The sequence below is a fragment of the Garra rufa genome, chromosome 8 (genome assembly GCF_049309525.1).
Source record: "Garra rufa chromosome 8, GarRuf1.0, whole genome shotgun sequence".
NCBI lineage: Eukaryota > Metazoa > Chordata > Actinopteri > Cypriniformes > Cyprinidae > Garra > Garra rufa.
Genome location: NC_133368.1, coordinates 6,289,309 through 6,302,348, shown reverse-complemented (window position 1 = coordinate 6,302,348; position 13,040 = coordinate 6,289,309). Strand labels below are relative to the sequence as shown.

Below are 13,040 nucleotides of genomic sequence, written 5' to 3'. Positions count from 1 at the left end.
CTCTGCAAGTGCAAGTGTTGTTTATTTATATTGGTGAGTGTACTGGACATGTCCTGGCGTGGCCAGGGCAGTTTTCTCTATCAGCGATAGGGATCTTGGGTAAATACACAGCCTGGAGGTGTGTCCGCCTTGCGCCTCACAGCCTGCTGGTTAGAAACACTGCATCAATTCCCCACCTCCTGCTGCACACAGGAAATCAGTATCTTGTCGCCCTTGAGCCGCCCAACAGCTACCTGTGCAACCACGCTTGGGGATTTCAGCCCCTGCCCTTGAGAGCGAAATGATGTGTTATTTCTTCAGCTGTCTGTCCAGCTCCTATCTTGCAGAATTAATGTCGGTAGGAAGAGCTCATGGGAAAACACCCCAAACCCAGACCATTTGTTTTCAAATGGTCAACATCAGGCTTTATTATGCTGTTTAGTTGCTGCATTCAGTGTTAGAAAGCCCAGTGACCTTACATACTGACTTACATCTGAACCTCATTCATAATAAGCACTTAGTTTACTCAACCATACACTTAACCACATGATTCTGTTGCCACAGTTACAATATAAAAACTCTCAGCCAATCAGATCTTCATCAGCGGAGTTCTGGAATAGCCAATTACAGCTCACAACTCAACTGCCCTACAGTCATAGTGATGCTCGTCTAGTAGTGACTACATCCATTCTGCTATCAGAGTTGTCACGAGCTAATGGATAGAGATACTGCCCTACAGATGTTTCAATGCCCTGGTACATTCACCAATCAGATCAGAGCAATGAAATGTTTCATTTTTATTAATTTATTTCATTTTTAGTTTAGTTTTATTTATTTATTATTATTATTATTATTATTATTATTATTATTATTATTGATGCTATAAAGAAAAGGTATGGGGTGAGTAAGATTAAAAAATATATATATTTATTTATGTTTTTTTATTTATTTACTTATTTATTTTAATGTGATGAGAAAAGGTTAGAGATAGAAAAGGTTTAGGGTCAGTATGACTTTTAAACAATAACGATAATAAATAATAAATTAAATAAATACATTTATATTTTACAATGAATTAAACTGAGAATACTTTTATTTATTTATTTATTTATTTATTTTGATGGAGAAAAGGTTTGGGGTCAGTAAGACTTTAATAATAATAATAATTAATTAATAAATTAAATAAATAAATAAATACATTTATACTTTTATTTACCAGGGATGAATTAGTGAATATTTTTTTAATGTCACAGAAGATTTCTATTGTTTCCTTTCATCACATTTTATTTAATTTTATTTTTTTTTATCATTATTTTATTATTATTATTTTTTGATGTGATGTAGAAAAGCTTTAGACTTTTAAATAATAATAATAATATTATTATTAATAATAATAATAATAAATACATTTATACTTGTATTCACAAAGGATAAATTTAATTGTGAATACTTTTTTTATAATGTTACAAACGATTTCTATTTATTTTACTTATTTATTTATTATTATTTTTTATTTTATTTATTTATTTATTTATTTATTTTAATGTGATGTGATAAAGAAGAAAAGGTTTGGGGTCAGACTTTTAAATAAATAAATAAATAATGCATTTATACTTTTCTTCACCAAGGATTAATAAAATTATGACGACTTTTTATAATGTTACAAAATATTTCTGTTTCTGTTTTCTGTTTTTTAAACTTTCTATTCATCAAAGTATCCTTAAAAAAAGTATTAGTTTCAATAAAAAATATTAAGCAGCACAACTGTATTCAGCACTGATAATATTAATAAATGTTTCTTCAGCAAATCAGCATATTCAAATGATTTCCGAAGGATCATGTGACACTGAAGACTGGAGTAATGATACTGAAAAAGCTTTGAAATCACAGGAATAAATTACATTTTAAAATAAATGAATATCTTTAAACAAATATTGAAATGACAAACTTTTCTAAAGTGCAAGTGATGTTCTGAAAGCCAGGATTCCCCATACACATATTAATAAACATGTGTGCCCAACATCTGCATTATTACTTTTGTATTTGATGTTGTATGGCTTAGATGAAAATCATGCCAGCACACCTCAAACACAATAATCATACTGTAATCTCTCTCACACACATAGAGACACACACAAAATTCACTCATCCATAACAAACATTCGTATTCTACCCAGCAACACTTCTTTATAACAGCCCCCCCCCCCATTCCCCTCAGGCCACAGACAGACCCATCCACGCACGCAAATCCCGTCGCTGAGCCTCCATCGCACGGCCCAGACGCAGCTTTCCCTTGCTGGAAGAGAGGTGGGGGGAGAGAGTTCCCCCATCTTTCTGCAGGCTGGCTGTTTTTACCATGCTCACAAACATGAATTAATGAGAGCCAACAAAAAGGCTAATGGCGTTGGGGTCACTCATGCATACTGCAGCCCAGTACAGTAGCGGCTCAGCAGGGGTCCGGCATACTGTCTGCCCCGTCTGAGGTGGCATGAGTATGAGGGGTCAGCGCGTGACTGGCAGGGTCTCATACGCGAAGATATACTCACATGCAGACAGCCTTGTCTGAGAAACAAGCATAATGTCACCACTGCAGGGTAAAAAGAGTCTGACAGCACATCTGACCCAGTAATGGGGAAACCGTGGCAGTCTGGATGTTTTCACGCGAATGTGTCAGGGAATTTTATATATATATATATAGAAATGTGCTGGAAATGGTTTTAGAGCTGTGTTTCACCCATGTAAACATACTGTATGTAATGAGTTATTTATATCACTGATTACTGCAGATGGGAGAAACAATAAGGAAGGAGAGTGCATGTGTGTTAGAGAGAAACAATGTTCAATCATGTGACGTCTGCAAGCAGGTGCTAGTGGAAATGCATGACCATTTGCTGAGGATGTGAGTCCGACACATTCATAGATACATACACACACACACACACACACACACACACACACACACATACACACCAGGACTTGAACAGATGTAGTGTGCTGTATTAGTGCAGGAGGGTGTAACATTAACCCTGGCCTGCTGTCTCTCTGGGACCTGTCTCTCTCTCAGCTGCTCGGGTGCCAGACAGGCCCTGGTTTCCTGTGTGCGGCCCGCTCTGAACGGGTGCACGAGCAGAGGTGATTCTACACCCTATTTAAGGGGGCTTCAGGCCCCCTTGTCGATCATATTAGCCTTCCTAAAAATATGTGATTAATGCAGCTGTCACCACTGAAATCTATGAAAGCCGTTTACCGCCTTAGATAATATTAATAAAATAAAATGAAAAAGGAAGTTGTGAGATGAAGTAAACATTTATGCATTTGGAAGTTGCTTTCATTCAAAGTGGCTTGCAATATTGCATTTAAGGTACACTGCTGTTAAAAAACTTTTACAGTTTTTTTTTAAAGAAGTCTTTTCTGCTCATCAAAGTTTATTTGATTAAAAATACAGAAAAAGTTTAATATTGTGAAATATTATTGCAATTAAAAAAACAGTTTTCTATTTTAATATACTTTAAATATAATAATAAATAATATAATTTATTTCTGTGATGACAAGTTTAATTTTCATCAGCTATTACTCCAGTCATCAGTGTCACATGATCCTTCAGAAATCATTCTAATATGCTGATTTATTATCAATGTTGAAAACAGTGCTGCTTAATGTTTTTTTGGATCCTGTGGTATTTTTTTTTTTTTTCAGAATTATTTGATCAATAAAAAGTTAAAAAGAACACCATTTATTCAAAATATAATTCTAGCAATACAAGTCTTTTTATCAATTGAACACATCCTTGCTAAATAAAAGTATTAATTTCTTTTAAAGAAAGAATGAAAGAAAAAAATCACTGACCCCAAACTTTGAACGGTAGTGCATATTGTTACAAAAGATTTCTATTTTAAATAAATGCTGTTCTTTTTCATTTTTTTATTCATCAAAGAATCTTAAAAAAGTTATCCTTGTATTCCCTGGGAATTGAACCCATAACCTTGATGTTGCTAGCGCCATCCATAAATGTTTGAGCTACAGAAATGCACCTATTAAAATAAAATAAATTAATATTGTGAGATATAATGTCACAGTTACAAGATATAAAGCCACAATAGTAAGCGATGAAGATGCAATTATGAAAAATAAATGTTTGTGGTATTAGAGTGTCAGGGAGCAAAGGAAAACTAAATGCAGAGTTGAAAAAAATCACATTTGTGATAATAATACAAATAAAATGTTAAATAAATAAATAATTATATTTGTGACATAAGGGTACATTTTTTTAAAAATTGAGATTCATGCATCATCTGAAATAAATAAGCTTTTCATTGATATATAGTTTGTTATTTGGCCAACATATAGCTATTTGAAAATCTGGAATCAGAGGGTGCAAAAAATCCAAATACTGAGAAAATCGCCTTTAAAGTTATCCAAATGAAGCTCTTAGCAATGCATATGACTATTTAGAAATTAAGTTTTGATATATTTATGGTAGGAAATTTACAAAATATCTTCATGGAACATGATCTTTACTTAATATCCTAATGATTTTTAGTACAAAAGAAAAAACGATAATTTTAAACCATACAATGTATTTTTGGCTATTGCTACAAATATACCTGTGCTACTTATGACTGGTTTTGTGGTCCAGGGTCACATTTTTCTAAAATACTCTAGCTGTACACAGTTATTGAGTCTAAAAAATGTTACTAGGGCGAATATTGAACTCACAACCTTTGGACCTTAAAAAAGCACATCCTACAATCTCTGCAGACTCTGTGCATGAGAGCATCTGCGTGAGTGGGCATGTTTGTGAGTCTCAAGGGCAGGTCTAAACCCATCCACATGGGGTCACTGACCTGTTATTAAGGCCTCAGACATTATACCGTCTCCAGCTCTAGTACTTTAAATAGCGCTCTGTTAATTTTGTATTCGTGTAACAATATGACAGTCTTAAAGGGAAAAATCAGTCCCAGTATGGGTATAGGTGATATGAGGTTATGTGAAGCACAGTTGTCATTCCCAGTTCCCACACAGCTGCTCAGCGAGCACAAAAATAGTTAAAGCGTTTCAGTTACTAAAGAGTTAAGAGTCACAGATCACTGAGCGTTTGTTCTCTGATCTGTTGATGTTTTACCCCCACAGCCCCTGTCAACAGCTCCTCAAACTATCTCCCGTACTTTCTCTCCCGTCTGCGCTTTTATTTTTTAAATAATGCGAGCGGCACTTCCTGGGCCTCAAAACAGAGATCCTTTGAGATTACGGGAAGAACATCATGGGATTTTATGTGCTTGGCAGCATGTGTGTGTCGAGGTGTGTGCATGTGTTTGCCCTTCTGTGCATTAGTATGAGCAGTGTGACTCTGCGCCCCTTCTGAAAAGGTGGCGTTACACATGAACGTGCTGTGCATTATGTCAAAGGCTTGTGTGTAGGACGTGTGTCACGGGTGAAGGTGAAGCATGACTGTGCATGTGTTAGCATACAAGGAACACTAACTCTGTGATACAAAGCCAAACACTATGCAGCATACAGCAGGTTTAAAACCAGCTACACAGCCTTAAAGGGATAGTTTACTCAAAAATGAAAACTCTCATTAATTACTCACCCTCATGTCGTTCCAAACCTGTAAGACCTTCAGAGGACAAATTAAGATATTTTTGATTAAATCTGAGAGCTTTCTGACCCTCCATTGACAACAAACCGCAACATCGTTAAAATAGTTGTGACATCAATGCTTCAACCTTAATTTTATGAAGCTACCAGAATACTTTTTGTCCACAAAGAAAACAAAAATAACAACTTTCAACAATTTCTTCTCTTCTGTGTCATTCTTCAACGTGAGTTCACGAGAATACCACGATGCATCCTTAACAATTTGCTCACTACTCTTCTGTGCCTTGAACATAATAGTTGTGTTGCTCTCTATCCAGGGTCAGAATTTCAGCAAAAACAGATTTCATCAAATATATTTTAATTTGTGTTCTGAAGATGAACGAAGGTCTTACTCGTTTGGAACAACATGAAAGTGAGTAATTAATGACAGAATTTTCATTTTTGGGTGATCTATCCCTTGAAGTATCTGAAAACTGGCAGGTACGACAGCCTATCGTAATGTCTGGACCGAACATTTTGATTGGAGGAACATTTCTTGGTCCTACACCTTTCACAGAATATATAAATACATATGAATACATTTAGACCACTTAACTTAATGATTGCTTTCAGGATGTGAAGACACGTTCAACCAGCATAACAAAAAATGTTTCTGAAGACAATCACCTATTCCACCTTTAATTTTTGATAACTTTTTAAGAAGTTCATTTGGACAACTTTAAAGGCGATTTTCTAAATATTTTGATTTGTTTGCACCCTCAGATTTTAGATTTTCAAATAGTTGTATCTCGGACAGCTTATTTATTCAGCTTTCGGTGATGTATAAATCTCAGTTTTAAAAAAAATAGACCCTTATGACTGGTTTTGTGCTTCAGAGTCACATATGATCACAATACGTATATAAAGTCTAAATTAAAGTGATGGTCTAAATATATGTTAGAAAGAATGCTATTAACAGGATTCAAATCAGTCAAACGTTTTATGAATATGTTCATTAGAAGAAGCATTCGCTGGAATGAATCTGGGAATTTCCTAAACTAAAATTGAAGAGAGTGGGAGTGTGTGTGCTTTTACAGTTAAACCGAGATGCGTATCATACAACATCATGTCCTAAAATGACACCTTAACAGACAACGTCTGTCTATGTCACAGAAATCCCTCGTTCATTAGTCACAAACATGCAGCTTGAGAATCGCAGAGCGCCGTCTCAGACTCTAGCGGTAACTGAATATTGACAACAGCTGCAGGGATGGGAAATCACTCTAATTCAGCGCTTTTGCAGTTGAAGGATTTTTCTGTACAGATTTAAAGCTTCGCTTTGATGAATGGTTTCCTTTCCATCAATATGTTTTTGTCAGACAGCTAACCGAGTGTGTTTATTTCTCTTCGTGCGATAAGTAATGTGTCCCTCTTGTCCCTCCAGAACAAGTACACTCTCTGACATTTGTGACCCCGGACCACAAAACCAGTCTTAAGTAGCACGGGTATATTTATAGCAATAGCCAAAAAAAAAAATAGTATGGGTCAAAATGATAGATTTTTCTTTTATGCCAAAAATCATTAGGATATTAAGTAAAGATCATGTTCCATTAAGATATTTTGTAAATTTCCTACCATAAATATATCAAAATTTTTAATTTTTGATTAGTAATATGCATTGCTAAGAACCTTTAAAGGCGATTTTCTCAATATTTTGATTTCATTGCACTCTCAGATTCTAGATTTTCAAATTGTTGTATCTCAAGTTCTCAACCAAATATTTTCCTATCCTAACAAACCATACATCAATGGAAAGCTCATTTATTCAGCTTTCAATTGACCCTCCTGACTGGTTTTGTGGTCTAGGGGCACATTTTGGTCAATATAATAGTGTCTCACACACGTCTTCACATATTTTCTGATTTCTCTCTCTCCAGGCTCCGACTGTTCCAGAAACTTCACCAGTCCGTCAGGTGTGATCGAGTCGCCTGGCTTCCCTGATAAGTACCCCCACAATCTGGAGTGCACCTTCATCATCATCGTCCCTCCTCACATGGACGTCACGCTCACCTTCCTGACTTTCGACCTGGAGAACGACCCCTTGCAGGGCTCGGAGGGCGAGTGCAAGTACGACTGGCTGGAGGTGTGGGACGGCCTCCCGCAGGGTGAGTCTAGATGTTGTAATCCTGAAGAATTCTGTTTGGATTTACAGTCGGGGTTCGGATTAGACCGCGGTATTCCAAAGTCCAGACCACCCGTGACTTTAAGAGGATTGCGTTTCCCATTTCCCTCTGACCTCATTGTCAGCTTTGAGATCAGTATGTTGCGTGTCTGCCGTACATAATTTGGTCACTTAATGATTTCTAATCCACATACCGTTCGCTATCGCACTATGGGCCATCTGGTTGGTTTATCCACCCGTCTATACAGCTGTTCGCTCTTGCCCTGTAACACGCAGCGCCCGTCCGTCGGAGCCAGCTCCGCCGGTATGAAGCTCAGGCGCATTGCTGTCGTGCTGTTACTGCGGCTGCCGCTGGAGCTATTTTAGTAGTGAGCGTTGGCAGATGAAAGCGGAGCCCAGGGCCTCGCTTTGCCTTATCTGTGCCAGGCGGGGCCAAAAAGCCACGGAGCCCATATTCTTCTTCACATAGGGGTGGAGGAGATGGAGGACGGGGGGTAACAGCAGCCATGGTAACCTTTATCAGGAAAGTGAAAATGGGGCGTGAATAACACTGCAATAGGATTTAATCCTTGTCTGGAACAGAGCGCTGTGGAATACACTCTTTTCCCCCAGCTGTCTTATTAATGCTTCAGCCCTGAGACCCCCATACTGCCCCCACCCTCGCCCTTCTGCCTCTGGGTTGGGCTTCGTATTGTAGCACTGTACACGCACATATAATCAGACACACAATAACTGTAGACACTCTAACACAATAGGAGGTTTAATAAATCTAACCAGCTTGACCAAGATCATTAGGTTCACCTTTTATATATATATATTCCGATTTACTGACATATTTTCCAACATATTTTCATTTTTCGGAAATAAAATCAGTAAAAAAACATATTATTTTCCCTTAAAAGTAAATAATTAAATATTTAATTATTTATTTGTTCGTTTGTATACGTACTTCTAAAGATTTCCGGTATATTTAATAATGTATTTTTTGCCATGACAAAGTGAGCCTATTTATGTTTCAATGATTTATGAAACGTAAAGATTTTATGAAATATAAAATTATGATAAAAGAATGCTTAATTGTGCAAAAACATCTTCATTTTTCATATTATGCAAAAAATTAATTATACTACGTATTATTATATTATGTTTATTAGATTTAATATTCTTTCAATTTCACCGACGTATTTTGAATCTTTTTTGTGAAAAACATTTCACTTCATTTTTTCATCTGATAAAAAAGTGTAATTATACTACTTATTCTATTATTTTTTTCATACATAAAATCAGCGAAAAACATCTTTGTTTTTCTTTTAAAAATATGTAATTATATTTATTTGTATAATATGTACATCTTATAATACATTTAATAATATATTAATATATTCATTTAAAATATATGCCATGATAAAAAGCCTATTTATGTTTTAATGATTTATGAATTGTTAAGATTTTATGAAATATGGAAATATGATAAAAGAATGCTTAATTGTTCAAAAACATCTCAAGTTTCCTTATGAAAATAAATTTATTATATATGTTTTTTCTAATATGCTTACACTTTAAATATGCAATATGCATTCCTTGCTGTGGAAAAGCAAGCCTGCTTTTACATTTGCCTGATTTTATTTACCTTTACTTTATGAAATGTGATTTTTGAGGGGGATTGTAAACAAGTTTCAACAAGCAAGATTTACATACACACACACACACACACACAGATAGCGTCCTGATCAAAGTACTATACAATATCCATCTGATTTGATCATCAACGCCATCAAAGGCGAGAGAAAGAGTTATTTCAAGCTACTGTTCGAGAGCACTTGCGGTATTAAAGCCTTTTCCTCTCCAAAAGAGAAGAAAATCAATGTACTTGATTGATACGAGGCTATTTCACCCATCCAGGACTGTGTGTGTGTGTGTGTGTGTGTGTGTGAGGATGGAGGATGGATTCATTACTGTGAGACAGCAGCCTCTCTACAGCATTACAGTCTGACCAAACTAAATCACGTACATTTGTTGACTGATAAACATCCCAGAATTCAGAGAGGTGGTGTTGTATAGATTGTAGGCACATAGTGGAGCAAAATTAAACCCGTTCAAATCCCACATTTGTGTGTGTTTTGCAGTGGGACCTCTGATTGGCCGGCATTGTGGTACCAAAATCCCCTCGGAAATACAGTCGTCCACTGGTATCCTCTCTCTGTCTTTTCATACGGATATGGCTGTGGCCAAAGATGGCTTCTCTGCCCGCTACAACATGACTCTCAAGGAAGTCAATGACAGTAAGTGATTTTTATTCTTTGTTGGTCCAGCTACCAATACAAAAACTACATTGAAGCCACTTATCTCAGATTTAATAATAAACTCTGTGTTCCTCAGATTTCCACTGCAGTAATGCTCTTGGCATGGAGTCAGACAAGATCAGCGATGACCAGATCTCTGCGTCATCCTCCTTCTACGATAACCGATGGTCTCCGAGACAGGCTCGACTTAACTTTGATGACAACGCTTGGACGCCCAATGAGGACAGCAACAAGGAATACATCCAGGTGAGGTTTCTTCTCTCTCACTTGCTCTTTTGGGAACAGGGAACAAGTTCCCATTCCTCTCAGGTTACTTACAATGCATTGTGGAATCTCAAAAGGCTTGTGAATGGACATGTGGATTTGAGATTTCTGCTTCTGGCGGGAAGTCTGCAGGGTTAGGTGCTTCACCAGGCCTTCAGAATGAGACTCATTACTTTTGGTGTTACTTTAAGTGGCGTGTCGTATTTGTGTCAGGATGCTGCTGAGTTGTGGGCTTCTGGTAGAGCTCACAGCTGTTGTGTTGTGTTAACACCTGACATCACTCCCTCACTCTCAGGGTCCTCGGCCCAGACATCCATCTTGACAAACAGCTGTCGTAAATGCCAACATGCCCGAGGACCATGGGCGACATTAGGGGGGGGCAAGGGGGGGCAGTTGCCCCCCCTGTGGTTAGTCATGGAATCCTCGACAGCCCCGCTGCAACTGCTTTAGCCAAGCTTAGGCTCGGTTGTACTTGGGAACTAGACGGTGCTATATAACCCTCAAACGAAAGCAAAGCAATTGAAGATCTGGCAAACTATCCAACGTGTTTTTGCAGCGTTGAGCAATGTAGCCAATCACAGACATATCTGTTGTTTCCGAACAATTAGAAACACTTGTCAGAATTCACTCACTGCTGAAAGCGCCTGATCGGTTTTTATTAAGTGCCGTTTTGTGCGCTCGTGAATCATCTTATGAGTGTAGACGCGATGTAAATAAAATATTAATTGTGTAGTTTAGAGAGCTTTATTAATTATAACGGAATTTTGTGAGATCTCTATGAATTTTTAGTGATAATAAGGGGAGCGTGCTTTGCACTTTCCAGGCTATAATCCATTTAGAATTTGTATGAAACTTTCGTTTTTCGGCACATGTAAGCTGATGTGTTTTGGGAGTGACATTTGCATATTTACGCTGGGTTTATTCTCGAAATAACGGTGAAGCAATAGACGGGATAAAAATATATTTTCCCCTTCTCCCAAAACAACTTACTGTTTCAGCTATAAAATAGTTCAGTTTTGTATGTAATGGTAAAATGTTTATATTTAGTTTCGTTTTTTATTTAGCTAATTTAGAAAAACGCTTGGAGCATTTTTTATTCGTTAAAAATATATATATTTACCGAACAGCGCCCAGCGGAAGACTGAGTCTGTTTGATCAGTTTGCCTTCTCAAATCATCACGACTTGCCTAAAATGAAATCTATAGATATAAAACAGTTCAAGTATAAAACAATGGTAGTTTAAACGTTACAGATAAATGTGCGCTATATGCGCATAGTTTGTGCAGAAAGTGGAAGCTAAAGCTTGCAGGACATCGAGGCACCAACGCAATCACTTGCATTTTTTTCATTGGAAGTAATTTAAAATTATCCGTCATTTTTGCTCACAAAGTACGAGTAATACATCGAAAAAAACGTTACAGCATTTTTATAAAATAAAGAAAACAAAAATTATGTGCTTTCTGCCATCTGGTTCTTGAACAGGAGTGCTTAACAAAATGAAGCGAAATGCATGCCTCACAGACATAATAAATACATTTATAGAAAGCTTTAAATTATTACTTAACGAAATAAAACAAATCAAAAGCACAAACTCTTTCATGTAATCCGTAAAGATGAATTTCTCTCTGAAGGCGCGTCCAAAAAGGAGATTGCGACACTGACTCAGAATACACAAATTAATTAATAAATAATTCATTTATGTCCTTACTCTTTCCTCGACACATTCATTGTTATTTATTTTTGCCGGTGCTTGGGGTGAGTTTTAGCCTATTGTGTGCGCTTGAAACGCGGATTCAGCTGCGCTAAAGCACACTAAAAGGTGTCTGAGTCGGTCTCAAAAGTGAAAGCGAAAGTGAAGTTTCGTGTTGTTTCCACCAGCGCGGCATTTTTTTCTACACCATAATTGATGGATGTCTAAATTATGAAAATAAGGAGAAGCCTAAAACAGGCCCGATGCCGGCCCGGGTCTGAACTATGACGTGAAAATTGTCCCGAAGCCGTAGCCCTGGGGTGTAAAAAAAAGTCAGGGCCCATCGGCCCGGGCTGAAGTGCAGCGCTTTAATTGACTGCTTTGATGTGCTGCAATACCGTAGGGCACTGTTTTAATGCTTACATCTGATTTTTTTTCTTGCCCCCCCTGACTCAAGAGTCAAATGTCGCCCATGCCGAGGACCATACTTCACCCAGACGCCTCGCCTCTGTTGTGTGTGTGTTCAGAATGAGAGAGGTTGTTCTGGTTTAGGTGTGTACATGCAGCTAAGATCCATGTATCATTGATATTCATCGATTCATCCAGGATTTCGGGGTAAATTACTAATGAAGTTACCTTAAAGAAATTCTATGGGCACAATACGAGTTTACGAGCTGTTGTTAAAAGCATCTGTGGCATAATGCTGTTGATAATGGAAAATAATTTAAAGTTTTATTTTAATTTACCTTTTTATTATTTTAATTTACCTTTTTATTTTATTTTATTTTATTTTTTTATTTATTTATTAAAGCCCATTGTTGGAGGCCATTGTTAATAGCATACTAATTTAAAATAATAATAGTTTATTTTAATTTATTAAAGCAAAATTAATGGTTACAGTTAGGCTATTGCAAGTTGGAGCCCATTGTTAAAAACATACTATTTTAAAATAATATTTTTTTTATAAAGCAAAAATAATGGTTACACTTAGGCACTTGTTAGTTGGATCCTGTTGTTAAAAAACATACTATTTTAACCCTTTAT

General features: G+C 36.7%; 1 protein-coding gene across 2 annotated transcripts in view; it reads left to right on the top strand.

Moving 5' to 3' along the window:
- The window catches only part of nrp2b (neuropilin 2b), a 91,567-nt gene that overhangs the window by 29,789 nt on the left and 48,738 nt on the right, over positions 1–13,040 (top strand). For both annotated transcript variants that reach the window (XM_073845264.1, XM_073845265.1), the window contains exons 4-6: positions 7,495–7,722; positions 9,866–10,021; positions 10,119–10,288. In XM_073845264.1, the coding sequence (XP_073701365.1) occupies positions 7,495–7,722; positions 9,866–10,021; positions 10,119–10,288 (554 nt within the window). The remainder of the gene's footprint in view (positions 1–7,494; positions 7,723–9,865; positions 10,022–10,118; positions 10,289–13,040) is intronic.